General features: G+C 56.3%; 4 protein-coding genes across 7 annotated transcripts; 3 read left to right on the top strand and 1 right to left on the bottom strand.

The window, feature by feature from the left end:
* Positions 1–951: 951 nt before the first annotated feature.
* Positions 952–5,580, top strand: RAB5C (RAB5C, member RAS oncogene family; the record flags this gene model as incomplete). 2 transcript variants are annotated; one of them, XM_080713886.1, is made up of 5 exons in its annotated part: positions 952–1,132; positions 2,013–2,164; positions 2,632–2,754; positions 4,441–4,534; positions 5,465–5,580. In XM_080713886.1, the coding sequence occupies 5 exons, from the start codon at positions 967–969 to the stop codon at positions 5,578–5,580; spliced, it is 651 nt and encodes a 216-aa protein (XP_080570012.1). The 2 variants fall into 2 exon arrangements, with proteins under 2 accessions (XP_080570012.1, XP_080570011.1); XM_080713885.1 differs by having other exon boundaries at positions 967–1,132; positions 4,387–4,534.
* A 1,703-nt stretch (positions 5,581–7,283) lies between these two features.
* On the bottom strand, positions 7,284–7,769 carry HSPB9 (heat shock protein family B (small) member 9; the record flags this gene model as incomplete). The annotated part of the gene is made up of 1 exon (XM_080713888.1): positions 7,284–7,769. The coding sequence occupies one exon, from the start codon at positions 7,767–7,769 to the stop codon at positions 7,284–7,286; it is 486 nt and encodes a 161-aa protein (XP_080570014.1).
* A 1,149-nt stretch (positions 7,770–8,918) lies between these two features.
* Positions 8,919–15,959, top strand: KAT2A (lysine acetyltransferase 2A; the record flags this gene model as incomplete). Of its 3 annotated transcripts, none has more annotated exons than XM_080713848.1 (18): positions 8,919–9,422; positions 9,560–9,683; positions 10,020–10,165; positions 10,255–10,344; positions 10,608–10,789; positions 10,882–11,073; positions 11,937–12,043; positions 12,260–12,370; positions 12,452–12,591; positions 12,668–12,876; positions 13,107–13,233; positions 14,239–14,349; positions 14,689–14,832; positions 15,049–15,163; positions 15,255–15,291; positions 15,378–15,441; positions 15,571–15,655; positions 15,766–15,959. In XM_080713848.1, 18 exons carry the CDS (start codon positions 9,084–9,086, stop codon positions 15,957–15,959), a joined length of 2,517 nt encoding a protein of 838 aa, XP_080569974.1. The 3 variants fall into 3 exon arrangements, with proteins under 3 accessions (XP_080569974.1, XP_080569973.1, XP_080569972.1); XM_080713847.1 differs by having other exon boundaries at positions 9,084–9,422; positions 12,455–12,591; XM_080713846.1 differs by having other exon boundaries at positions 9,084–9,422; positions 12,455–12,591; positions 14,689–14,835.
* A 1,122-nt stretch (positions 15,960–17,081) lies between these two features.
* Positions 17,082–26,896, top strand: DHX58 (DExH-box helicase 58; the record flags this gene model as incomplete). The annotated part of the gene is made up of 12 exons (XM_080714067.1): positions 17,082–17,249; positions 17,435–17,636; positions 17,893–18,083; positions 18,792–18,908; positions 19,465–19,591; positions 19,708–19,899; positions 21,009–21,262; positions 21,762–21,911; positions 21,999–22,160; positions 24,306–24,496; positions 26,134–26,230; positions 26,711–26,896. The coding sequence occupies 12 exons, from the start codon at positions 17,082–17,084 to the stop codon at positions 26,894–26,896; spliced, it is 2,037 nt and encodes a 678-aa protein (XP_080570193.1).
* Between the last annotated feature and the right edge of the window lie 489 nt (positions 26,897–27,385).

Here is a 27,385-nt window from a genome sequence, read left to right as displayed (position 1 = left end):
CGCCCTCTACAGCTCCCCCTTCTTCTTTCTCTGCATCCCTGCCCCTGCCAGTAAGGATGAAGCCAAGGTCTATTTAAAAGAGAAAGTTGGCAACCATTCCGACTGCCAGCAGCGCTCTGGCTTTGGTGTGTGTGTGCTTGTGTGTGTGCTTTGTTTTTTAATATGTGTGAGGCTTTCGGCCCATCAAAAACGGGCAGACTGGGAAAGAGGCTGTGGGAGAGCGAGTGTCGTGACACTATGATTCTGCGCACAGAGGTGCATCACTCTACTGCAGATGGACAGTGGCTCAGTCCTTCCAGAGGTGGCAGGAGCAGCACGGCCCTGTGATAGCAGCTGGTGCTGGCCTGCCCTGGCCCTGAGTGCCTGCCCACCCACCAGGCTGGCCACGCACCTTATCTGAGGCGCTTTCTTCAGGACTTCCTGTGCCCACCACCCACTCTGCCTCTGTGCAGGGCAGGCTGTGGTCCTGGCACCGGATGGCAAACATGTTATTTGTTGACGTAAAACATTGTGTTTTCCTGGGCCTTTTTTTTTTTAATAGCCCAAGACAGCCTGTTGAGTTAACTCACCAGGCTGGCATGAATTCCTCTCTTGCGATGTTTATTTGTAGGTGACTGTACATGTTTGAGATTGGAAAGTGAGTGCATTTGCTCAGAACCATGCACTTAAGGCTGTGAGACCTCTTTCCTCCTTACCGCTCACTGGTAGAGCAAATGTTAGTTCAGCTAGAGAGGCCCTGTCCTGACTTCTGGGAATGGACGGGAGGGGAGGCAGTCCACTGTCATCGGGGAGGGCAGCGCGGAAGACCTGTGGTTCAGGAGGGGCTCACTGTGCCACGGGTCAGAACTAACGCCCTACCTCTCATTTTTCCCTTGCAGTTGGAGGTCCCCTCCCCACTAAGTGCCTCTCTCCATAGCACCAGCCCCCACCCCCACGGTCACTGGTACCACCACAGCAGGACGGGCCATGGCGGGTCGGGGAGGTGCTGCACGGCCCAACGGACCAGCTGCTGGGAACAAGATCTGTCAGTTTAAGCTGGTCCTGCTGGGGGAGTCCGCGGTGGGCAAGTCCAGCCTCGTCCTCCGCTTCGTCAAGGGACAGTTCCATGAGTACCAGGAGAGCACAATCGGAGGTGAGTGGGCAAGGGAGTCAGAGGGGCTGGAATTGAATCCAGCAGCTGGTCTCCATGCCAGAGTCCCTACAAGCATGACCAGGAAGAATGACCTGGGAGCCTAAAACGGGCTTCCCGTCATGGGTCAGCTTATTAGTTGTGTGGCTCGGGCCGATCCCGTCCTGCCGACCGGGCCTCGGGGAAGCAGAGGCTGGCTCTGGGGGTCTGAGGCCCCTCTTACGGTGTAGATGCTCAGCTCTTCCTGCTTTCTGGAGTGGGCGTGGCCTGCGGAGTTGTGGCTGGACATAGGTCGGCATTGCTGAGGCTGGCGCTTACCCTTTGTGGAGCTCAGAGCGAGTCGCTGATCCCTGCTGGTCAGCACTTAGGACGTGAGTCAGGGTCTGGACTCAGCCTCTTGTCTCAGTGGCCGGCGTAACCCTGAGAGGCCAGGGCCAGCCCTGGGCCTGAGTCACCCTTTCACCACTCTCTTGGGTGGCAGGAGGTCTCCAGCAGCTGGAGACAAAACCAGCCATGTCAGCAGTCCTGCCGCCTCCTCAGCACACCCGCCCCAGTAGGTGGGGGAGGGCAGACCACGAGAACAGCTTGTACGTCAAGCTCTCCCAGGCCCTCTGCTACGGCCAGGGCCCGGGGCTGCCACCTGTCTAGCCCCGCTCTGGGCCGCCTGTGAAGCATGTACGCAGCACCCTGTGTACCCTGAAGGCCAGGCCTCCAGGTAGCCCTACGGCAGTGGGTCTGGTTCAGAGTGGGGGAGCTGGAGTATCTGGAGGGGCCACTCTCAGCAGCGAGCTTCTAAGTGCCAGTGCCTGGAAGCAGTAGTGAAAACACGTAGGGGTGGCTTCCAGCCCGGCCTCGCCTGGTCACACCGCCTTCTCTCTTACAGCGGCCTTCCTTACACAGACCGTCTGCCTGGACGACACGACGGTCAAGTTTGAGATCTGGGACACAGCTGGACAGGAGCGGTATCACAGCCTGGCCCCCATGTACTACCGGGGGGCCCAGGCTGCCATTGTGGTCTACGACATCACCAACACAGTAAGCTTTCCTTTCCTTCTCTCCCTGCCCTTCATTTTGTTTTATTTTTATTTTTATTTTTATTTTTGTGGTACTGGGGATGGAACCCAGGGGCATTCTAACTCAGAGCTAACCCCCCAGCCCTATTTTATTATTTTTTTTTATTGAGTCAGGGTCTTAGAGGTTGATGCGAGTCTCGCTATTTGCTGAGGCTATCCTCTAAACCTGCGATCCTCCAGTCTTAACCTCCTAAGAACTGGGATTACAGGCACGCACCACCATGCCCAGCTACCCGTTTGTTTTCTTTTAAGCCCCCAAGAATTGGGTTAGAAAAGCCGCATTTCAGGCCTTCTGACCCTCCATCCCTGGGTGGGGTTCGGGCAGATTTGTGTTGACCAGGGACATCTCACCAGCTTGAGCGTCATCAGTGAGTGGCCCTGGGCAACTGCTCCCTCTCTTGCTTTGACATCCTGGGCCTGTTTCCTCAGGATACATTTGCACGGGCCAAGAACTGGGTGAAGGAGCTACAGAGGCAGGCCAGCCCCAACATCGTCATTGCACTTGCGGGTAACAAGGCGGACCTGGCCAGCAAGAGAGCCGTGGAATTCCAGGTGAGGGGGTGACAAGGCTTGGGGAGGAGTGCGCCAGCTCCAGGAGGCCTCCTGGGCTGCTCGGAGGCTGTGGGAAGGGCCAGGAGAGGAGGCAGCAGGCGGCTTTCATCGCCTTACAGGCATGCACCACCACGCCCGGCGTGTTTATTTCATCTTATAAACTGAACTTACGGAAAATTAAGTATTTTTTCATGTAATACATGCACAATAAAATTTAAACACTACAAGAAGATACAGAGAGAACCAGGCACGGTGGCCTGTAATCCCAGTTAATTATGAGGCTGAGATAGGAAGATTGGAGGTTCAGGCCCAGTCTTAATAACTTATCGAGGCCCTCAGCATCCTAGCAAGACCCTGGTTTTTTTGGTGTGTGTGTGGTATTGGGGATTGAGCCCAGGGGCATTCTACATTCTATCTTCAAGCTACACCCCTATTTCATTTTTATTTTGAAACAGGGTCTCACTAGGTTGATGAAAGTCTCGCTAGGTTGCTGAGGCTGTCCTCGAACCTGTGATCCTCCTGTCTCAGCCTCACAAGTACTGGGATTACAGGCATACACTACCATGCCCAGCTCAAGATCCTGTTTTAAAACAAAAAACAAAGGGCTATGGGTGTAGCTCAGAGGTAGAATGCCCCTGGATTCAATCTCTAGTACCACCCATACAAAAAAAAGATATGAAGAACCAGGCGTGGTAGTGCACGCTTGTAATCCCAGCATTTGGGAGGCTGAGACCGGAGGATCGTGGTTCGCAGACAGCTTTAGCTACTACTTAGTGAGGCCCTTTGCAACTCAGTGAGACCCTGTTTCAAATGAAAGAATAAAACAGTGCAGGGGGTGTAGCTCAGAGGTAGAATGCCCCTGGGTTCCATCCCCAGTACCGCAACAAAACAATACAAAAACAAGATAAGGAGAGTGAAATTTAAGTCTCTTCTCACCTCAGAACTCAGCCTCTTCCCCAAAGTTCCTCGATTTCTTGTCCTTCCAGAAATTCCATGCTTATGAATAACTTTCTTGATATAGACAGGAATGCGCCATACTTGCTGTATAATTTACTTTTAAGCAGTTCCTAATTGATGGGCTTTTAGGTTGTCTGTAATAGCTGAAGACTGGAAACAGTGGTGCAGGTACCATCTGCTTACTTTTGTGTTTTTGCCCAAATGTCCGAGAGTGTTTATAGAATTTTCTAGAAATATTTCCAAGTCTTTTTTTTTTTTTTTTTTTTTTGGTACTGGGGATTGAACCCAGGGGCACTCCCTCCCAGCCCTATTTTACTTTTTATTTTGAAGCAGGGTCTCACTAAGTTGCTAAGGGCCTACATTGCTGAGGCTAGGCTCAAACCTGAAGTCCTCCTGTCTCATCCTCCCAAGTAGCGGGATTACAAGCGTGCGCCACCAGGCCTGGCTAAGCCTAGTGATTTTGAATAGCGGAAAAACAGTGTCCCTAGGGAGCCCTGACCAAGTCGTCTGCTGTTATCTGTGAGCTGGGAGATGCTGGGTGTGAGTGGAGGAACGGGTGTGCCGTGCGTTCCTAGGGGTGCGCTGGAACAGGGACGTTGAGGCCTAAAGCCTTTGCATCCGGCCAGCCAGTCTCTTGCATGTAAGAACTGTTAGCAGGGGAGGTCTGCTCCTGGGCCCGCCCACTGCCAACGTCCTTCCCACCCTCTTCCTCCCCTCCATCTGAATCAGGAAGCACAAGCCTATGCAGATGACAACAGTTTGCTGTTTATGGAGACATCAGCAAAGACTGCGATGAACGTGAATGAAATTTTCATGGCGATCGGTAAGCGGGCTCTCCTCCCTACCACGGGCATGTCACTGTGCGCCTCTCTGGTGGATCTGTGGGGTCCCTTCGCCAACAGAAGTGTGTGCGTGCGTGTGTGTGTGTGTGTGTGTGTGTGTGTGTGTGTGTGTGTGACTCAGGGCTGAACCCAGAGGCACTCTGCCTTCGAGCTACCCACCCCCCAGCCCAACTTTATTTCTTACTTAGAAACGGTTTTGCTAGGTTGATGAAAATCTCACTACTTGCTGAGGCTGTCCTCAAATCTGCAGTCGTCTTGTCTCAGCCTCCCAAGTATAGGGATTACAGGCATGTGCCACCATGCCCGGTGAGCTTTCACTATTTTTAACATTCTGATAAAATTCTTTTTTTTTTTTTTTTTTTGGTACTGGGGGTGGAACCCAGAGGCTTTCTACCTCTGGGTTATACTCCCAGACCTATTTTATACTTTATTTGGAAGCAGGGTCTCACTAAGTTGCTGAGAGCCTCACTAAGTAGCTGAGGCTGGCTTTGAACCTGCGTGATCCTCCTGTCTCAGACTCCCAAGCGCTGGGATTTCAGGCGTGCGCCACCACACCTGGCTAAAACTGTCTCTGACTTACACATGTAGTTCACCCCAAAAGTGTGTCGAAAGCTGGGGCCAGAGTCCTTTAGCTTGCCGCCCACTTCAGAGCCTGCCAGTGCTGCCCCCGTCCCTTCTTAGGACTTTTTAGTTCTCTTGGCCCAGGAGTCATCCTGCCTGGATTCAGATCCTGTTCTGCAGTTATGAGCTCTGTAGTGATCTAGCCTTTTTGCCTCGGTTTCCTGAGGCGCTCACAGAAGCCCTCTGTGTTGCCCCTTACTGGGTGGCACGGGCTAGATGCTACTCCAGTGTAGGTGACTCCACAGAGTTGGGTGGCTCCACAGCTACCTCTTCCCTCTTCTCCCCAACAGCCAAGAAGCTTCCCAAGAACGAGCCTCAGAGCGCAGCTGGTGCTCCAGGCCGGAACCGAGGGGTGGACCTCCAGGAGAGCAACCCAGCCAGCCGGAGCCAGTGCTGCAGCAACTGAGCCCTTGCCTGCCGCCTCCTCCGCCTGGATGACCCGACTGGAACCCACTCTAACCAATCGCACTTAGACTCGGGCCGCCGCTGGGGGCAGGGGAGGGGTCCACCATGATTTCTCCGTATAACTTTGATCCTAGGCCGGAGGGAGTTATTCCACCTGCACCTTTCTGTACAAATACTAATTCAATTTTAAGTCTTAAGTCACTTTTTTAATATATATGATCTTCTGCTCTTCCCACTTCCCCCCTTTCTACTGCTCTCCCCCTCCTGCCCGCCCCTGCTCGGCGGGCTTGGGGCAGTTTCCCTTCCTTTCCTTCTTGCTGAGTGCAGGCTCAGCGAGAGCACCCACATCCTACCTTGTTGGGAGTGGTCTTGGGCTGGGTCGGGGCAGGCGCTGTGCTGGGGAGGGGACAGGCAGCTCTTCCCTCAACTGGCTGCCATCAGGCCTGGAGCCCCTCCACGCCCGACTCCCAGCTGGGAGCGCGCAGCATGACCGGAGCATCGTAGTGAAGCCACGCCCCCGGTGCCCTGACCCCGCCACCCTCGGCCACCCTGATGTCTGGCCCTGAGCCCTGTTCTGACCAAATCACGATGATGAGTATTTGGGGTTGGGTGGGTAAGGGGGGGTCTGGGAGGGGATGGAACCAACTTTTTCTGTATTTTGTATTGTATGTTTTCTTCAACATGTAACCAATCAGTATCTTGTCAATATAGTCAGCCAATCGATCGACCTCACAACTTGTCTTCCTCGTCTTTCTCTGGCAGACTTTATCAGACCATGTCCTCTCTAGATTACTAGGAGTTAATTTTTATTTATTTTTTGTGGTACTGGGGGTGGAACCCAGGGGCTTTTCTACCTCCGGGCTATACTCCCAGACCTATTTTATATTGTATTTGGCAACAGGGTCTCACTAAGTTGCTGAGAGCCTCACTACGTAGCTGAGGCTGACTTCCAACCTGTGCGATCCTCCTGTCTCAGCCTCCCAGCGCTGGGATTCCAAGCCTGCGCCACCATGCCCGGCTTAGAAGTTCATTTAAAACGAACCAGTGACTCTTTCTAAACAAAAGCTTTCCCCCTAATGTGAGGGGATCTGGTGGTCATGGAGAAAGGGACCCTTGCTCTTAAGCATCTCTGGTGCATAAGGGTGGGGCAGGACTGACCTGGGGCTGACCACGTTTGAAGTTGAGGGTCCTGTGTTTGCCCTTTCCCCATCTCCCTCACCTGGACCCCCCAGCTTACAGTGGGGGGGTGCAGTTAGGATTAGAAAATCTTTGGGCTCTGCAACACCAAAAACAAACTGTGAGGCTTTGAGGTTGATCTATAACCAAGGCTGTGAGGGAGGACCCCCTCACCCTCTTCCCTGAAGAGGGACTGACACTGGCAACTTGGGTGACAGGGCCTGGTGGCAAGCCAAGACTGCAGCCCCTCCCCACCTCTGCCCCCACAGCACCCCTACAGCAGGTCCAGCCTGCCCCATCTGGGCCTTCCCAGCCCTCTGCTGCTCCCTGCTGGAGCTGCCTGCAGGCAGCTAAGGCCACACCGCCCCTCCTGTTTCTCCCAGAGGCCTGGTTCTTGGTGGGTCAGTAGGATGGATTGCCTTTCCTGCCTCCCTCTACCTACAGGTCCAACCCTTGACCTCCAGCCTCATCCCCAGGAAAAACGGTGGACACCAGGGTTGCTGCACACTACGGTCGTTGTTTACTAGGTCAGGCTAGGTTGGAACCCTTTGTAGAGCCACGGCTTTTGTTACTTGAGGATGGGTCTGTTTGGGCTTGGGGAAGAGGCAGCGCCCCACTCTGGCCTCGGACCCACAGCTGGCCGGAGGGGGTCAGGGAGCAGGTCATGGCGTTGGGATCTAGGTCCGGAGGAAGCCGCATTTGCCGGTGCACCTTCTGCTCTATGCGGTAACCGCCCCTGACCGGGTCGTTGCCCTCCATCTGCCGCTGGCCGGTCACCACCAGTCTTCGGCCATCCACCTGCACCATCAGCTCTTCGGGCCCGAAGCCGTGGGCGTCCATCTTCACTTGGAAACTTTCAGCACGGTCATTGTCCTTCACTGCTGCCGGATTATCCCTGAGCAGTCGTACTGGCAGCGTGGCCACCTGACTCCGTTCAGCGAGGGCCGTGCTGGGACTCCGGGACGCCACCTGGCTGTGGCTCCCATTGGAGAGACTGCTACCGACCCGCTGCATCCGAGTGAGCAACTGCTGGAAGGCGCGAGGCTCCGCGAGCAGAGCGCGGCGCTCGAGCAGCGCGCAGGCGCACCAGGGAAGAGGCTTGCAGCAGTCCCTTGCTGTTCCACTAGATTGGCTCCATTCAGGACCAACCAGCTCGGTTCCCTTCCCAGCTGCCAACCTTTGCACAGTTTGGGGCAGCCATGCCCGGCCTACCTCCGAGGCTCAGGTTGTCAGCCGCCCCGTTCCTCCCCGACCTGTCAGGGCTGGGGCCAGCGGTGGCAGAACTGGAATAACTGAGCATGCGCAGAGCCGGGTCAAATGGCACCTCGGGGAGGGAGAGGGCTGTCCCACCCTTGAGGAGCGAGACCTGGGACAAGGAGGATTGTTCTCTGGACAGTTCGGCCTGCCTGGCCTCCATGCTCAGAACGCCCTGCCTTTTTCTCACCGTGCAATCCCACGCGGACACGGGAAGGGGTGGGTCTCTCTCTAACTCACCTCTGGGACTTCCTGTACGCCAGGCTGTAGGATCACAAAGACGAAGACCAGGCTGAGGGCTCTAGAGGAGGCTCCAGCCCTCCTCAGCCTCATCCCCACCTAGCGTGGCCACAGCGAGGCTTCTCGTGTTCTATGCTTCAATAATAAACTCTGAGTACAATGTACGTACATAAAAGTGTACAAAAGGGCAGAATGTCACGAAGCCAGCACACCTATCATCACCACGGCATGAAATGTAAAATTGCTTCTATATTTATTTATTGGCACTAGGGATGGAACCCAGACGCATTCTACCTCCACCCTCCACCCACAGCCCGATTTTTTTTTTCTTTTTTTTTTCTTATTTGGATATGGGTTTATGAGGTTGCTGAGAGCCTGGCTAAATTGCCGAGGCTGGCTTTGAACCTGTGATCCTCCTGTCTCAGCCACCCAAGTACTGGGAGTACAAGCGTGCACCACCACACCCAGCTCTGTTGCTAAATTTAAGCTCTACAGTAGCTGCAATTGTGTGTCCCAGACAGGCCTCTGAGGGGGCCACAAATCCTCCAAACAGGTGCCTGTGTTCTGAGATGCACTTTGTCCCCAAGAGAACAGCAATTATAACCATCTCAGACGCTTTCAAGAAAGATTACAAGGATTAATCAATCCTTACTTGGCTACTCCGGACCAAGAGACAGAGCAGAAAAGTCTGGAAGGCAAGAGCAGGGGGAAGTGGAGGAGGAAAGACTACAACTCCCATCGTGCACCGGCGCAGCGACGCCTGCGCAGTGCGTGCCGGTTGCCCATGCGGCCCTAGGGCTGGGAGCGCGGCGCCGCTCCGCTGCGGGGGAGGCCATGGCGGAACCTTCCCAGGCCCCGACCCCCGTCCCGGCCGCGCAGCCTCGGCCCCTTCAGTCCCCAGCCCCTGCCCCAACGCCGACTCCTGCTCCCAGCCCGGCTTCAGCCCCGACTCCGGCTCCCACTCCGGCACCGGCCCCCGCCCCAGCTGCAGCCCCAGCCGGGAGCACAGGGACTGGGGGGCCCGGAGTGGGAAGTGGGGGAACCGGGAGCGGGGGGGATCCGGCTCGACCTGGCCTGAGCCAGCAGCAGCGCGCCAGCCAGAGGAAGGCGCAAGTTCGGGGGTTGCCGCGTGCTAAGAAGCTTGAGAAGCTAGGGGTCTTCTCGGCTTGCAAGGTGGGGGCGGGGCCTACGGTGAAGGGGCGGGGCTTGGGGCATCCCAGGGCTCGGGTGGAAATGGGGGCAAACCTCTGCCTGCCGAGTGGCTCCTGCGCCAGGGATATCGCGCCGTTGACTGATCCTTCCGCCTCCAGGCCAATGAAACCTGCAAGTGTAATGGCTGGAAAAACCCCAAACCCCCCACCGCACCCCGCATGGACCTGCAGCAGCCAGCTGCCAACCTGAGTGAGCTGTGCCGCAGCTGTGAGCACCCCTTGGGTAAGGCAAGCAGCGCCCTCAGAGCTGAGGTGTGTGGTGTGGGGCAGGTGCTGGGTCCTGTTTGGACAAGATGACTTAAGTACCACAAAGCCTCGTCTCAGAAAAACTAGATCCTCAGGAGGGATCAGGTTGGTGTATACCCCAAAAAAGGAGAAGTCAACTCTGCCAAACCAGGAGAGGCCATCCAGAGACTACTGTCGGGACATTCGGTCTCACTCTCTTGGTCACACTGCATGGAAGGAATCAGGGCGTGTCTTGGCGAGTTAGGAAGAAATGCTGGAAGCCTCCTCACTTTCTAGCTACTCTTCCCAACGCTGCCACCTGTGCATCTTGCAGCTGACCACGTGTCCCACCTGGAGAACGTGTCAGAGGATGAGATTAATCGGCTGCTGGGGATGGTGGTGGATGTGGAGAATCTGTTCATGTCTGTTCACAAGGAGGAGGACACAGACACCAAGCAGGTCTATTTCTACCTCTTCAAGGTGAGCGTGCGTAGGATGAGGGTGCAGGTAAAGGAGGCGAGGCCTTGAGCTCTGCCGCCCCAACTCCTCCCTCTTCCTCTTCCTTCCAGCTTCTGCGGAAATGTATCCTGCAGATGACCCGGCCCGTGGTGGAGGGGTCCCTGGGCAGCCCCCCATTTGAGAAGCCTAACATTGAGCAGGTGATAAGAAAATTGGGGGCAGCTTGGAGGAGTGGGGAGCCTGTGTCCCCCTCTGTCCTCTTCAAGCTGAGGACAGGGGAGGGGTTCATGGAAGGGGCGTGTCCTGTGCTAATCTCAGAGTGGGCCTGGGGAGAGGCAGGAGCAGAGTGTTTACAGAGAGCCCCAGAGCGAGGGAAGCGCCCCTTGGGGAGCATCTTTCTTAGGGTAAGAACTCCTGCTGGCTGCTCCCGACTCTTGGTCTTGTCCCCTGTGCCCCTTCCCAGGGTGTGCTGAACTTCGTGCAGTACAAGTTTAGTCACCTGGCTCCCAGGGAGCGGCAGACGATGTTTGAGCTCTCCAAGATGTTCCTCCTCTGCCTTAACTACTGGAAGCTTGAGACACCTGCCCAGTTTCGGCAGAGATCCCAGTCGGAGGACGTGGCTACCTACAAGGTCAATTACACCAGGTAGGCCCAGCCAGGACCCATGGGGGAGGCGGGTGGGCCCAGCCTGGTTAGAGCGGTTTCCACCCTCACCCACCCCCTCACCCCACCCCCAGGTGGCTCTGTTACTGCCACGTGCCCCAGAGCTGCGACAGCCTCCCCCGCTACGAGACCACGCACGTCTTCGGCAGAAGCCTCCTCAGGTCCATTTTCACCGTTACGCGCCGGCAGCTGCTGGAAAAGTTCCGAGTGGAGAAGGACAAGCTGGTGCCCGAGAAGCGGACCCTCATCCTCACTCACTTCCCCAAGTAAGGCTCGGTCTGGCCTGTCTGGATTTTGCCCCCAAATTCATGTCCTCGCTGTTGTCCCCTTTTTTCCAGGAAGGCTTCCTGGATTGGTCCCTCCTCTCCCTCCATGGGCCTTCTGGGATCTGGGCGTCTACCTGGCAGACTTGCCCATGGCCCAGAAGCAACTTGCTAGTATTTGCCTTTGCACGTACTAGGCTGGGGATGGCAGGTACATGGCCCCAGCTAACGCTTCCCCCTCCCAAGCCCCGGTAGCCGTTACTAATTGTTTCCCATGGGGGCCTGGACACAGCCTCAGAATCTTTCCCACCGCAGCACTCCAAGAAACCAGATCTTACGCTCGAGGTGAAGCCGGTCCCCACCTCTTCTGCTATTGTCTCCTCTCTGCCACACCTTCCTCCTATTTTAACTTGGCTCCTATCGGCCCGGTTCAGAAGCCTTTTTGGGTCAAGCCCAACCCTCTAGTGCCCCTTCCGCCACCAGGTGGGAACAAGAAATGGCAGGATGGGGCGGATTCTCAGCCCACTTTGATATCAAGGGGAGTGAGACTCAGGGGACTTGGCGCCTTGCCTGGCCATGGAGCACAGGAAGGCACCGGCTCAGGCCCTGTCCCCTGCGCCACACATCATGGTGAAACTGGGCCTCTGATTTCTGTCCTGTTCTCTTCCTTGAGCTAGAGAAGGCAGGGAGCTCTGCCTCCCCCAAAGACGAGGGCTTCCCAGAGAGCAGAGGCTGTCTCCTCTCTCAGGCTCCCAGACACCTGAGAGCAGGATCTGGCTGGTGGCTTCCGGTCCCTCTGGGGCCTGGCCCAGGCTGCACCAGAGGTGGAGGGCAGGGTAGTGGGACAGTCTGTACCCTCCCCACAGATTCCTGTCCATGCTGGAGGAGGAGATCTACGGGGCCAACTCACCCATCTGGGAGTCGGGCTTCACCATGCCACCCTCAGAAGGGACACAGTTGGTGCCACGGCCAGGTACGCGGCACAGTCGGCTCTGCGGGTCTTTGCGTGGCCTTCCCACCTGAGTGAGCCCCTGGGTTACGTAGAAGAGGGACTGGGAGTGGCAGGAGCTGGAAAATGCAGAAGGGTGTGGCTGGCCTGGAGGGCCTGGACCCTTTTGAGGACCTCGGAGGGCCTGAACCTGCTAACACCTTCCACTCCATTCCCTCGACATTTTTCTTTCTGTCTCAGCTACAGTCAGCGCAACGGTTGTTCCTAGCACGCCCATCTTCAGCCCCGCCATGGGTGGAGGCAGCAACAGCTCCTTGAGTCTGGATTCTGCAGGGGCTGAACCCATGCCAGGTGGGACTTGACCTCTGACCCTCACTCACCCTCTTTCAACCTTCCTCTCTGTCCCGGGGTGACCTCACCAACCTTCCCCAGCAGGTGAGAAGAGGAAGCTTCCAGAGAACCTGACCCTGGAGGATGCCAAGCGTCTCCGCGTGATGGGCGACATCCCCATGGAGCTGGTCAACGAGGTCATGCTGACCATCACCGACCCTGCGGCCATGCTGGGGCCTGAGGTGGGCAGCTCCGCCTGTTGACCGGCGCGGGCCCTCACCCACCCAGCCTCTCGCTCACCACCCCTCCTCTCCCTAGACGAGTCTGCTGTCGGCCAACGCGGCCCGGGACGAGACTGCCCGCCTGGAGGAGCGCCGGGGAATCATCGAGTTCCACGTCATCGGCAACTCGCTGACGCCTAAGGCCAACCGGCGGGTGCTGCTCTGGCTCGTGGGGCTGCAGAACGTCTTCTCCCACCAGCTGCCACGCATGCCCAAGGAGTACATCGCCCGCCTCGTCTTTGACCCGTGCGTCCCCAGGGAACCCCTGCCGCGGGCACCGCCCAGGGCCCTCCAGTCCTTGCCTCCCGGCTCCTTGAAGCTGCAGGACCCTTCCTCCCAATTTCAAGGCTCAGCCTTTGAGAGCAGTCGCTCCTCATTCCCATCCCTGACTGCAGCTTAGTCCTCCAGGGCTGTGGGGACCTGGGGAGCTCTGGGGGCCCGACGATAGAGGCTGTGACACATCCTGTCTTTCTCAGGAAGCACAAGACTCTGGCCTTGATCAAGGACGGGCGGGTCATTGGTGGGATCTGCTTCCGCATGTTTCCCACCCAGGGCTTCACGGAGATTGTCTTCTGTGCTGTCACCTCAAACGAGCAGGTCAAGGTGAGCAGGGTCCCCTCTCCCCCTGCCTCATCCTGCCAGTGGCCTCTGAATTTGTGGCCCCAGCAGCGACAGCCCTCTTACTGTTCACACAGTTCCTCACATCCCCACCAGGTGGCAGCAGTACCCCGTAACCACATGAAGGAAACACCTGTTGACCAACCCAGGTCAAGGATCGGCAACACTTTTTCTTTTGACTTTTTGTAGTGCTGGGTATGCAACCCAGGGCTTGACTCAGAGGTTGTCCACTGAGCTACATACATCCCCAGTCCCATTTTACTTTTTTATTTTGAAACAGAGTCTCACCAAGTTACTGAGGATCTTACTAAGTTGCTGAGGCCTTAAACCTGCAGTGCTCCTGTCTCAGCCTCCCAGATCCTGGGAGGATTGCAGTGTGCACCACCAAGTCCTGCAGCAGCAGTACATTTTAAGTGAACCTATGTTTTCTTCAGCACCGGAACATTTGTATGCCTTGGGAAATTCACCATTGTTACAGTAGCTCCACCCCAGAGTCCTGGCTTCTATCCTGTAACTGTTACAACAGACGCACTTGTAGGGTCCCTCTGCTGTTTTATAGAACTTGTAGTTGGGTGGTCCTGGCATGTGTGGATGACAGTGACTCTTCAGGGGCTAGGTGCTGTGATGAGCAGGCCTCTTAGGACTTGCCCTTTTTTCTTTTCCCGAGATCAAGCTGTGTGGGGTTGGGATCCTGGCTCTGCTGTGTCCGGCTCACTGACCTGACACATTGCCTTATGCAGCTGAGTTTTCCGTAAAATAGAGATTTAACACCTGGAGAGTTGGTCTGTGAAGTAGCAGGCCCTGTGCCTAGCCCTGAGCAAGCACCTAGGAATCCAGCAGCCTTTACTCTTCTCCCCGTAAATTCCCAGTCCTCTGCCCGCCGCCTTTTCTTCTCCCTGCCCTGGATCCCTGGCTCTCCCGTCCCCTTCCTGAGCCAACCCAGGCTGAGCCCTGGGGAGACCTCTCAGGTGTCAGCCCCCCGCCCCGCAGGGCTATGGCACTCATCTGATGAACCACCTGAAGGAGTACCACATCAAGCACAGCATCCTCTACTTCCTCACCTACGCAGACGAGTACGCCATCGGCTACTTCAAGAAGCAGGTGAGGCCCCCCACCCCGCTGCCCGAGGCTGGGGGCCACTCTGTCCAGTCCCCTGCTGTGGAGGAAGCCAGAGTCCCTTCCTGTCCACTGTGAGGAAGTCCTTCTCACCTGTCTCCCTCCTGCTGCTGCCCCAGTAGAGAACAGGGGCCAGTGGAGCAGGCCAGGAGAACTGGGGGCTCTTGGTCTTGGGGTGAGTTGGGACTGGACCTCTCCAGTGCCCTGGGAGGGTGCAGGAGCAGCGTGGGGAGCGGCAGGCACGCCCTCAGCTGCTCCTGGTAGCGGGCTCCGCAAGCTGGGGAGGACTTGCTGATGGATCAAGTCTTAACGTCCACCCTGCAGGGCTTCTCCAAGGATATCAAGGTGCCCAAGAGCCGCTACCTGGGCTACATCAAGGACTACGAGGGAGCGACGCTGATGGAGTGTGAGCTGAATCCCCGGATCCCCTACACAGAGCTGTCCCACATCATCAAGAAGCAGAAAGAGGTTGTGCACATGAGTGTCCACGGGGGTTTCTGTGCGTGTGCATGGGGTGGGTGTGCATGTGTGTGTGTGCGTGCATGCATGCGTGTGTGTGTGAGGTGGGACAGGTCAGGTCTTGTTCTTGCCCTGGCACCGGACCCAGTGGCAGTGCAGCCTGGCGTTTCCCATGGTGGGGCTGTGGCTAGGGCTGGATTGGGCCTGAGACCTTCCTTCTCTCAGATCATCAAGAAGTTGATCGAACGCAAACAGGCCCAGATTCGCAAGGTCTACCCTGGGCTCAGCTGCTTTAAGGAGGGTGTGAGGCAGATTCCCGTGGAGAGCGTCCCTGGCATTCGTGAGCTGGGGTCTCGGCCGAGGGGGCTGGAGGGCGTGCTGCTTGGGGCGTGGACGTGTGTGCTTAGCCCTGTTTTCATTCCACTTTGCAGGAGAGACGGGCTGGAAGCCGTTGGGGAAAGAGAAGGGGTAAGTGTTCGTCTTCTGTCAAAGGAGTGGGCACTGGGGGGCTCTAGAGGGACCCAGAACCTCAGACTCGGCACCTCTCACCCCAGCAAAGAGCTCAAGGACCCGGACCAGTTGTACACCACCCTCAAAACCCTGCTGGCCCAGGTCAAGGTGGGTAGACCAGGCTCCTCCCCCGCTGGGGGGGTAGCAGAGGCTGTGACTTCACGATCCGCCTGGAGCGGCTGGCAGTCACAGGCTGGGCAGGGGACGAGCCGTCACCAGCTCAGCTCCTCTCTCCAGTCACACCCCAGCGCCTGGCCGTTCATGGAGCCTGTGAAGAAGTCGGAGGCCCCCGACTACTACGAAGTCATCCGCTTCCCCATTGGTGAGGACCCCTTCTACTTCTGCCCCTGCCTTCGCGGATGCGGCCCTCTGGACCCCACCCTGGGGCACAGCCCAGGCTGCTGAGGTGTGACCCCCTCCCCTGCCGCCCAGACCTCAAGACCATGACGGAGAGGCTGCGCAGCCGCTACTATGTGACCCGGAAGCTCTTTGTGGCTGACCTGCAGCGGGTGATCGCCAACTGCCGGGAGTACAACCCCCCTGACAGCGAGTACTGCCGCTGCGCCAGTGCGCTGGAGAAGTTCTTCTACTTCAAGCTCAAAGAGGGAGGGCTCATCGACAAGTAGCCCCGACTGGTCTCCACCTTGGATCCTCACCTGATCCCCTGGGCGCCCCTAGCCCCAGCTCCCTGATGCGGCTGAAGACACTCAGCCAGGGTCCTCTGGGCCTGAGCCTGCGGGCCTTTCTGACCCTCAGGCACCCCCGAGCCTGCAGCTCTGTCCCAGCCTGATGTGTCTGACCTTGGGGAAATGGCTCTGGGGTCTGGGGCCCTCCCCTGAAGAGGGGCTGGTGGCCAGGGGATGGGTTCTGCCCACGCCTGGTGCCCACAGAGCTCGGGAGGCGTGGGGGCCTGGCCTGGCGCACGTGGCTGTTCCTGCAGCCAGGACTGTCAACTGCAGCTTCACTGTGTGGGCTTCAGGGTGGGGAGCTCCGCCCAGTCTGAGGGGCCTTGGCTCACCCTGCACTGTTCTGTTGGTCTGCCCCCCAGGGGTGGGAGGCATGGGGACCATTCATTCCCTGGCATTAATCCCTTGGAGGGAACAATAAAGCTCTTTTTTGTGTTTTTTTTTTTTTTTTTTTTTTTTGGTTTTCTCTGTGTGATTTATTCTCTGTGTAAGCCTAGCAGGCTGGCCTTTGCCCTTCATTTCCTCCTACAAACTGGCTACACCCCTTCAAGCTCTCACCTAGTCTGGTGTTCCTGGGGTGATGGGACCTGCCTGGCTGCCTACCCTTACCCCATTCCAGGTGGTTTCTGGTCCACATGCCAGGGACAGCAGAGGTCAGAACGAGGTCAGAACCTCAGTCTTAACCCTAACCGGGGTGGTCATGGTTACTGCTGGCTGCAGTGCAGGGAGGACCCAGAGAAAGGAGCACTTCCCCGTCAGTAGTCATTAACATTTCTGCCCCGCCCCCTCCGGGCTTGTGAGCTCGGCTTGGGGCTGGGCGCAGGGCGGCAGGCTCCTCCCCCTGAATTTCAGTTTCCTTTTCCTATCTTTGAGCTGACAAGCGGGCCTTTCCAGGGTTTCCCAAAGACCCAGAGAGAGGCTGCCAGGCGTAGCCTGTGTTACTCACTCCTTTCCTGGCCACAGCAGTTCCCAGGTAGGTTCCCGGGGAGCCCTGCCCCACGTCCCACGGGTGGGATGGGGTCAGTTGTGTGGACCGGGAACCAGGAGTCCCCTTGCCTTAGGATGGAGCTGCGACCCTACCAGTGGGAGGTGATCATGCCTGCCCTGGAGGGCAAAAATATCATCATATGGCTGCCCACCGGTGCTGGGAAGACCCGGGCGGCTGCTTACGTAGCCAAAAGGCACCTGGAGACTGTGGACAGAGCCAAGGTGGTGGTGCTGGTCAACAGGGTGAGTGCCGGACCCTCCCTGCAGCAGGGTCTCCTCGGCTCCTCAGGTACCTCTCTGTCCTCTCCAGAGCTGCCATGGCCCCTAAGTTAAGTTCACCTGTCTTCATCCCAGTCTGGAACCAAGCCATGTCCCAACAGCCCCCTTCCGCTGCACCTCCCTCTCCACATCTCATCCTCCACCCCCAGGTGCACCTGGTGACCCAGCACGGCGATGAGTTCAACCGCATGCTGGACGGGCGGTGGAAGATGGCAACCCTGAGTGGGGACATGGGGCCACGGGCTGGCTTTGGCCACAATGCCCGGTGCCACGACCTAATCATCTGCACAGCCGAGCTGCTGCAGATGGCACTGGGCAGCTCTGAGGAGGAAGAGCACGTGGAGCTCACAGGTGAGGCTGTGGCCAGGGGAAGGAGTGCACACCGGAACCCACTCCCGGGCAGGGCTCAGGGAGCGGTTCCCGCTCGCCAAACCCTGTGTGCTGGGGTGCGGGAGGGCGGGCACGCGCCTTTCCCAGCTGAGCCTCATTTTACTAATCTGTCAATTGGGAGACAGTCAGCTGCGAGTTGTAAAGACCAGGGAAATGACCAAGATAATGGAGGAGCGGCTGTGCAGACGTAGGTTACAGCTCTCCCGTGTGCCCCCAGCCTTCTCCCTGATCGTGGTAGATGAGTGTCATCACACGCACAAGGACACCATCTACAACGTCATCCTGAGCCGGTACCTGGAACACAAGCTGCACGGAGACCGGCCCCTACCCCAGGTGCTGGGGCTCACGGCCTCCCCAGGCACCGGCGGGGCCTCCAAGCTCCAGGGGGCCATTGACCACATTCTACAGGTCAGCTTGACCCCTGGGGCCCTCCCACCCCCAGGCTCGCCTCACCATGGACCTCACTGTCTGCCAAGCCCCGCTCCATCCCCATCCGCCTCGCCAAGGTCCAGCCTCTGGTGGCTTCCTGCAGCACTTAGAATAAGCTCACTTCTCTGGGTTTCAAAGTCTCATGTGCAGACTTAGCCCCTGCCTACCTCTCCAACGTCATTTCCCACATCATCCCCTTAGCTCGGACAGTAGCCCTGCTGGCCTTTTTCTGTGTCTTGAAAAAGATGCAGAAATGTTGGGCCTGTTCTCATCTCAGGATCTTCGTGCTTCTCTCTGCCTGGGATGCCCTTCTCCTTGAACTTCCCGTCTGGTCCTGCTTTCCTGGAAGGCTTTAGTATCCAGACCCCTTCATAGTCTTTCCCTGATCAACCCCACTGCTACCATCTCACCCAACTCTAGTCTCTCCAGAGCTCCTTAATAATAGCTTGTTATTTACTGGCTGGTTAACTGTCTCTCCACCCCCAGCCCAAGTTCCCCTGTATCCCCAGCCCCTAGAATATTAGCAAGGCAGAGGGGGTAAGCAACATAAGTTAAAGAAATGAATCCCTACCCCCACTCCACCCCCCTCCCCATGACCCTGCTTCAGACTCTCCTGTCCCCAAAGTTCTGCCCATTGTCCTCACAGACTCCTCCCCTTCCAGTGAAACCCTCTCCTTTGTCGCCCAGCTCTGTGCTAACTTGGACACGTGGCGCATCATGTCGCCTGAGAAGTGCCGCCTCGAGCTACAGGAGCACAGCCCCAAGACCTGCAAACAGTACGACCTCTGCCAGAGGCGCATGGAGGTGCACCGGGGCAAGGGCACAGGGTGGGCCGAGTGGGCCGAGTTAGGGAGCCTCGGTTTGGGCACTGACTCCAACCTCACTAGCTCGGTGGCTCCAGTTCTCTTGTGTGTCTGAGCCTCCATTTCTCCTTTCTGTGCAATGGAACAGATACAGTCGTGCCCACAGCCGACCGCTTGGATTGGCTCAGGTGGCACTGAGGCGTCTGTCATGCCTTGGCATGCTGTGGGGTGCGCCATAAACCATGAGGCTGAGACACTTTGTGCTGAGGCTGTTCCAGCCTCAGTGGTGACGCTGGCTGGTGTCTGTTACCATAGGACCCAACAGGGACTAGGCGCTACGGTGCCTAGGCAAGGGCCCACAGCGGGTCCAGGAACCCAACCCGGCTGGCCCCTGCCTCAGGCCAAGATGCTTCATTCCCCCCTGCCTCTCTCTGGAGCTCACGCTTTGAAAATAAAACAGTCTGGGGCTGGCTTCCCTAGTGAGTGCCACCCTTCCAGTGTGTAGGGAGCCCCTCTATCTCACTGAGCCCCCTCTATCTCACTGTACTCTTGCCCAGGACCCATTTGGGGATTTGTTGAAGAAGCTGATGGACCAAATCCATGACCACCTGGAGATGCCTCAGTTGAGCCGGGACTTTGGGACGCAGATGTATGAGCAGCAGGTGGTGGAGCAGAGCAAGGCTGGTGAGAGGGCCCGGGGGCGGAGGGGTGGGGCCTCCCGGGGCGGAGCCTTTGGGGCGGGGCTTAGCGGCTCGTGGGGCCGAGGTCTCTCCACTTTGACCCCTGCTTGCGGCCCGCAGCTGCGGAGGCAGGGCTCCAGCAGCGGCGGGTGTACGCACTTCACCTGCGGCGCTACAACGACGCTCTGCTCATCCATGACACCGTCCGAGCGGAGGACGCGCTGGCCGCTCTGCAGGAATTCTACGACAGGGAGCGAGCCACCAAAACCCAGATCCTGTGTGCCGAGCGCTGGCTGCTGGCGCTGTTTGATGGTGAGGCACAGGGTGTCCGAACTGGACGCGGGCTCAGGCCAACCAGGGCAAAGGCCTCGCTCCACTTGGTCTAGGACGGTGACAGTAAAAGGTCCTAGCACCGTTTTTCTAGACAGAATCTACAGAGAGAGAGAGAGAGAGACAGACAGACAGACAGACAGAGAGAGAGAGAGAGAGAGAGTGTGTGTGTGTGTGTGTGTGTGTGTGTGTGTGTGTGTGTGTGTGTGTATAAGTACTGAGGATTGAACCCACGGTCATTCTACCTCTGAGCTACATCCCCAGCCCCATTCTTAAACTTTTTGTTGGGAAACCGTGTTTCACTAGGTTGCTGAGAGCCTCACTCTATTCTAAGGCTGTCCTCAAACCTGAGATCCTCCTGTCTTCAGCCTCCCAAGTACCGGGATTATAGGTGTGCACCACTACCCCCAGTGACAAGGATATTTTTAAAACCACTGAGTTTTGTCAGGTGTGGTGGTGCACACTTGTAATTCCCCGGGCTTGGGGGGCTGAGACAGGAGGATCGCACAGGTTTGAGGCCAGCCTCAGCTACTTAGTGAGGCTCTCAGCAACTTAGTGAGACCCTGTTTCCAAATAAAATATTTAAAAAGTAGGTCTGGGAGTATAGCCTAGAGGTAGAAATCCCCTGGGTTCCACCCCCAGTATCACCCCCCCCAAAAAAAAACCCACTGAGTTTTAAAACTCAGTGGTCTCTGAAAATCTGGTGTGGTTCCTTTAGGCTGAGAAAGTAAGGCTGAAAGTCAGGGTAGCATTTAAGGCTGGAAGCCTCAGCCCAGGCTGGGGTTAGACATGGAGGATGAACCTGGGTAGCAGAGGTCAAGGTGCAGAGCCCAGCGGCCATCTGGGTTGAGGAGGGGTGCTGGTCTGAGGTATGTAAGAGAAGGACTCACACTGGCTGGTCTAGACAGTGGTGTGACAGGCTGGCCTTATATTTGCTCTTGGGACTGGCTCCAGAGCAATGAGCCTGAGCAGGTGACCCCCCCTCCAGCCCCGCTGTGCTCCCGCAGTCCTCTCCCTGTGAGCACCCACCCCCAGCACCCTCCCCACTCCCAGGTCTGAGCCCTGTGCATCTGTTCTGGGGTTCTCTGCAGGCCACAAAAATGAGCTGGCCCGCTTGGCAACGTACGGCCCCAAGAACCCGAAATTGTTGAAGCTGGAACAGATTCTGCTGAAGCAGTTCGGGAGGCCTGACAACCCCCGGGGCATCATCTTCACCCGAACCCGCCAGAGCACCCACTCCCTCCTGCTCTGGCTCCAGCAGCAGCCCCGCCTGCAGACAGTGGACATCAGGGCCCAGCTGCTGATCGGGGCCGGGAACAGCAGCCAGAGCACCCATATGACCCAGGTGCGGGCTCTGGGTGACGGTGCCGGGCTGGGGACATTCCCTACAGGAGAAGGCGGGACCGAGAGACCCTGGGGAAGACAGGGCTTGTGTACCCCTGGGCAGGGGAGCAGATAGCTGGGGCAAACACTGAGATCCCCGGTGCTGGAAGTTTTTCCAATGTGGGGGCCTCTGGGTCTGGGGCCAGGGCCTCGGGGGCATAGGGACAAAGAAAGAGGTGGTTGATGTGGTTCTCAGGGCAGAGGGTTCAGTGTGGGAGAATAGAGCCTAGGAGTTCCTGGGATAGCAGGGAGGGGGCCGCTAAGGATTCCTGGGGGAGCTCGGATTAGGTGGTCTCCTGAGAAGAAGGGCAGGATCCTGGGGCGCTTGGGGACAGCTGGATCTCTTGATCCTTAGAGAGCTGGACCAAGAGAGTAAAAGGGCTGTACCAGGAGAGGCTGCTCTGGCAGGTAGAAAGGCTCACATCCACCAGCTCCTTTTTCTTCCCTGCACCTTCCAACAGAGGGACCAGCAAGAAGTGATCCGGAGGTTCCGACTTGGCACCCTGAACCTTCTGATAGCCACAAGTGTGGCTGAGGAGGGGCTGGACATTGCCCATTGCAGCATGGTGGTGCGCTATGGGCTCCTGACCAATGAAATCTCCATGGTCCAGGTGCTCAGATCCCTCCCCCTCAGCGCCCCTGAAGGATCCCTTTGGGACCCAGTGCCCCTCACGGCTCACCCACATCTCCTTCCCCAGGCCAGGGGCCGTGCCAGGGCCGGTCAGAGTGTGTACTCGTTTGTGGCAACAGAGGGCAGTCGGGAGCTACGGAGGGAGCTGACCAATGAGGCGCTGGAGGCCCTGATGGAGCAGGCTGTGGCCGTGGTGCAGCAGATGGATCACTCAGAGTACCAGGCCAAGGTCCGCAGAAGGGCGCCGGAGGGGGTGGCTGAGGGAGCCCTTCAAGTGTCCCCCACCCCTTTCACCTCCCTTGTTCTGACTTCCTCTGTCTTTGAATCATTAAGAAAAGGACATAGCCAGGTGTGGTGTTGCACGCTTGTGATCCCCGCGCTTGGAAGGCTGAGACAGGAGGATCCCACGGGTTCGAAGCCAGCCTCAGCTACTTAGTGAGGCTCTCAGCAATTTAATGAGACCCTGTTTCCAAATCAAATAGAAAATAGGTCTGGGAGTATAGCCTGGAGGTAGAAAGCCTCTGGGTTCCACTCCCAGTACCACAAAAGAAAAGAGAAGGACATGGGAACTGGGCGTGGTGGTGCATGCTTGTAATCCCAGCATTCTGGAGGCTGAGACTGGAGGATCACAGTTTGTGGCCAGTCTCGGCTACTCAGTGAGGCCCTCTGCAACTTACTGAAACCCTGTTTCAAAATAAAGAATAAAAAATAGGGCATGGAGTGTAGCTTAGAGGTCAAATGCCCCCGGATTCCATCCTCAGACCTGAGACAAAACAAAACAAAACAAAGCCCAAAAGGACATGGCCCACTATTCACTAATACCCACCCTTAGTATTGTATGAAGCATTTCATTGTGGAAAAGCAATTCTAAGACAGAGTAGAACTACAGACAGGCTTCTTTAGGGGAACGAGAAATACACATTATCAACCTAGTGATAACCTTGTTTCCAAATAAAATCCGGCCTGGCATGGTGGCACATGCTTGTAATCCCAGTACTTGGAAGGCTGAGACAGGAGGATGACAGGTTTGAGGACAGCCTTGGCTACTTAGTCCATCCACAGCTCAGTGAGACCCTGTTTCAAAGTAAAGAATAAAAAATAGGGCTGGGGGTATAGCCTGAATGTAGAATGCCCCTGGGTTCAATCCCCAGTACCACCAAAAAAAAAAAAAAAAAAAAAAATCGGGCTGGTTCAGTCCCCAGTGTGCACACACCACACCCACACCCACACACACACACACAATCAATGCAGAGTATACTCACTCTCAACTATACTTTTTTTTTTGTGTGTGTGTGGTGCTGAGGATGAAATCCAGGGGCCTTCTACCTCCAGGCTACACTCCCAGAACTGTTTTATATTTTATTTGGAAACAGGGTCTCACTAAGTTGCTGAGAGCCTCACTAAGTAGCTGAGGCTGGCTTTGAACCTGTGTGATCCTCCTGTCTCAGCCTCCCAAGCGCTGGGATTACAAGCGTGTGCCACCACGCCCGGCTTTCAACGGTACTTTTAAGATTTGTTCTAGCAGTGAAGCAATCAATGCAAAATGTACTTTAAGACTTTCATTTTTTTGTTGAAACTGTGTCTGTCTATACTAAGAAACAGCCAGTTGTGCAGAGTTGTGAACCCAAACCCTCCCAAAATCAGGGTGCGGGGCCTGATCTGGAACAGGACTTGTCCTGGGGCTGTCATTCACCCTCCCTACCATATACTCGGTATATCTTTGGTAGCCCTTCTGGAATCAGGCAGGAGGATGACAAAAACTCATGCACGAGAGAAGCCCAGGACCAAGACTTACATCAGCATCCCTAAGAGGGAGCCACCCTCATCCAGCCTTGTCTGAGGGCGGGCTTATTTCTTACTTATTTCTGTTGTCCCAGCATTTTTTTTTTTTTATACTGGAGATTGAACCCATAGGTGTTCTACTTCTGAGCTACACCTTCAGCCCTTTCTATTTTTTGTCTAGAGACAGGTTCTCACTAAATTGCTCCGAGTCTTGCTCTATTGCTGAAGCCGTCCTTGAACTTGTGATCCTCCTGCTTCAGCCTCCCAAGTTCTTGAATTACAGGCATGAGCTGCCATGCTGGGCTCCAGCATAATTTTTAATGCCCCACGACAAGTTTAAAAAAGCAGTTGTGCTGGAAATCTTCCAAAGAGGGAGCACAGATTGAGCCTGGAGGTTTGACCCTCACGTGCTTTTTCCATACTTCCTAATATTTTTTTCCCACAGAGCTTCAAAAAACTCCAGGGAAGGTTAAGGAAAGTCCCTTCTGGATGCATATGGCCTGGGGCCCTTGGTATCCCTCTGACCCCCCGGGGCATTCCTCGAGTCGGGTCTCTTGGGCCCCAGCCATGCCTGTGTCCCCTCCCACCCCAGATCCGGGATCTGCAGCGGGCGGCGCTGGTCAAGCGGGCAGCGCGGGCAGCCCAGCAGGAGAGTCGGCGGCAGCAGTTCTCAGCGGAGCGTGTGCAGCTCCTCTGCATCAACTGCATGGTGGCCGTGGGCTTCGGAAGTGACCTACGGAAGGTGGAGGGCACCCACCATGTCAACGTGAACCCCAACTTCTCGTAAGACCCGTGGAATGGGGAGGGAGGTGTGGGATGGGGGACCACGGCGCACTCCTGTCCAGATAGTGCCTGGAGGGGGTGGGAGGTCAAAGGGCGTTGCAGCAGGTGCTGACTTTGCATTTTCACAGTAGTCTGGCGAGGCAGCTGTTATCCCCATCTCCATTTTACAAGTGAGGAAATACTGGCTTGGAGAGGCTAAGGGACCTGGCCAAGCTCCCACAGCCGCTATATAATCAAGGACTGGAATTCAAGATGTCAAGTGCTAAGTAGCCACAAACTGACCCTCGAGTCTGCCCTACTCTGAGGACATTGAAAGAGGCCGGCTGCCAGCCGGGCGTGGTGGCGCACACTAGTAATCCCAGCCTTTGGGAGGCTGAGACAGGAGGATAGTGATTTGAGGACAGCCTCAGCTACTTAGTGAGGCCCTTTGCAACTCAGTGAGACTCTGTTTCAAAAATTAAAGAATAAAAGCCGAGTGGGGTGGCGCACGCTTGTAATCCCAGCATTTGGGAGGTGGAGACTGGAGGATCTCAGTTCACAGACAGCCTCAGCTACTTAGTGAGGCTCTTTGCAACTCAGTGAGACCCTGTTCGAAAATAAAAGACTAAAAAATAAGGTTGGGGGTGTAGCTCGGAGGTAGAATGCCTCTGGGTTCCATCTCTGGTACTGCAAAAAGAAAAAGAAAATAAAAATAAAATACAGGGCCGGGGGTGTAGCTCAAAGGTAGAATGTCCCTGGTTTTCAGCCCCAGTACCACACACAAAAAAAGAGGCTGGCTGCCCCATTGCAGTAGCACACACCTGTAATCCCAGAGCCTGGCGAGGCTGAGGCAAGAGGATCATAACTTTGAGGCCAACCTGGGCAAGTTAGCAAGACTCCGTCTCAGAAGAGTAAAGGGCTGGGAGTGTAGCCCAGTGATAGAACACCCATGGGTTCAATCCCTAGTACTGCCAAAAGAAAAAAAAAGGAAAAGGCAGGGAGGCTGGGCTGCCTGAGCCAACCACATCTGTTGTCTCCTACAAGGCAACCTCCCCAGTCCACCCATTCATTAAGGGTTCATTAGGCACCTGCTGTGTGTCAGGCCAGGTACAAGCGAGGATCTTCACACGGCTCCCCTGGTTTCTGGAGCTAGCAAGGTTGGGAAGGTAGGTTGGGATGGAGCAGGAGAGGATGTGTGCAGGCAGGAGCGATGGGTGGAAGGCCATGGGATGGATGGGAGGGACCGTGAGTGGCAGATTCAGGGAGGCCAGCCCAGTGCGGGTGTTGAAGGTGAGACTGAAAGTTCAGCCTTTATCCAGGAAGCGAGTCTTGGGTGGATTCTGAGCAGGGAATGTCGGGGAAGATGCTCCCTCACAGCTGGCAGAAAAATGGCTTGGGGCGGGGCTGGGGTGGCCTAGGAGCTCCTGCAGGAGGCTGTTGACGTTATCCAGGTGTCTGGGTGCCAAGCCTGCCCTTGGGCAAGAGAGGACTGGCACAGAGGCAGAACTTTCCAAAGCCTGGATTCCCTGGCCCTGGGAAGTCCGTGACCCCCGCAAGGCAGGCAGGCCCAAGGCATAGGAGAGGCTCTGCCAGCTGGAAGCCATGAGGTCTGAGGCAAACAGGGCCTAGAGGGCCACAGCCACCCCATTTCTCTCCAGGATCTACTACACTGTCTCCCGGGTGCCCGTGGTCATCGACAAAGTCTTCAAGGACTGGAGGCCTGGGGGTGCCATTAGCTGCAGGAACTGTGGGGAGGTAAGTGCTTGGGCCACGTCTCGGCCCCCAGAGCCCAGCTCATCTTCAGCAGTGCACACCTGTGATCCCAGTACTTGGGAGGCCGAGACAGGAGGATGGCAGGTTCGAGGACAGCCTGGGCAACTTAGCGAGACCCTGTTTCAAAATAAAAAATGAGAAGGGCGTGGGGGGTAGCTTAGAGGTAGAATGCCCCTGGTTCAATCCCCTAATAATAATAATAATAATAATAATAATAATAATTATTATTATTATTATTATTACCTTGATTTGTGAGAGGAGGTCCAGCCTCTGTCTCAGGGGACGGAGCGGAGAGCCAACCCTGCCCCAGAAGCTCCCAGTCTGTAGTCTTGCTACCCATGGTGTGTGTGGTGTGTGATGGAGGTGCTGACCTCAGTCTCGGGAGGGAAATGCAGAACTCCACCTTGAGAAGAGGCGCCCAGTCTGAGGCAGAGACCCAGACGCTGCTCCCTTCTGTCCCAGGTTTGGGGGCTGCAGATGATCTACAAGTCAGTGAACCTGCCGGCAATCAAAGTCCGCAGCATGCTGCTGGAGACTCCTCGAGGGCGCATTCAGGCCAAAAAGTGGTCCCGAGTGCCCTTCCCGGTGGCTGACTTTGATATCCTACGAGACTGCGACCCGAACCTGTCCAACCTCTCCCTGAACTGACCACCTTATTGCTGCAGTGCCCAGCTCAGGCTGCAGGGGGCAGGAGAGTCCACAGCAGCCATCCTTCATCCCGGGCAGAGCCTGGGTCCAAGCTTCTGCTTCCTGAATCACCAGCCCTGGGCGCTGTGCTGGGCAGCCCACAGAGGAACTCTGGTTAGCAGGGCTGGGGACTCCATGGAAGCAGCTGGGGGCCACAGCTCAGTCTGTGCGTGCACACATACATGTCCATGTGCATGAGATGGAATGGGGAACAAAGGCAGGAGAATGGCTGTATTGTGCTACGAATCACAGCATCTCTTCCCTGTCAAGGCCATATCCGTTTTTTTTTTTGGGGGGGGAGGTTCTTCATAGGTTAAAAATAAATGGAAAAATGGGATAGAAAATGTGTGGTATTTTAAAACCAACTTTGTTGAAGTATAATTGATTTAAAAAAAAAATAGCCGGGTGTGGTGGCGCACGCTTGTAATCCCCCGCGCTTGGGAGGCAGAG

Source organism: Muscardinus avellanarius (genome assembly GCF_963383645.1).
Source record: "Muscardinus avellanarius genome assembly, chromosome: 16".
Taxonomy (NCBI): Eukaryota; Metazoa; Chordata; class Mammalia; order Rodentia; family Gliridae; genus Muscardinus; species Muscardinus avellanarius.
This window is presented reverse-complemented; position numbering and strand designations above follow the sequence as displayed.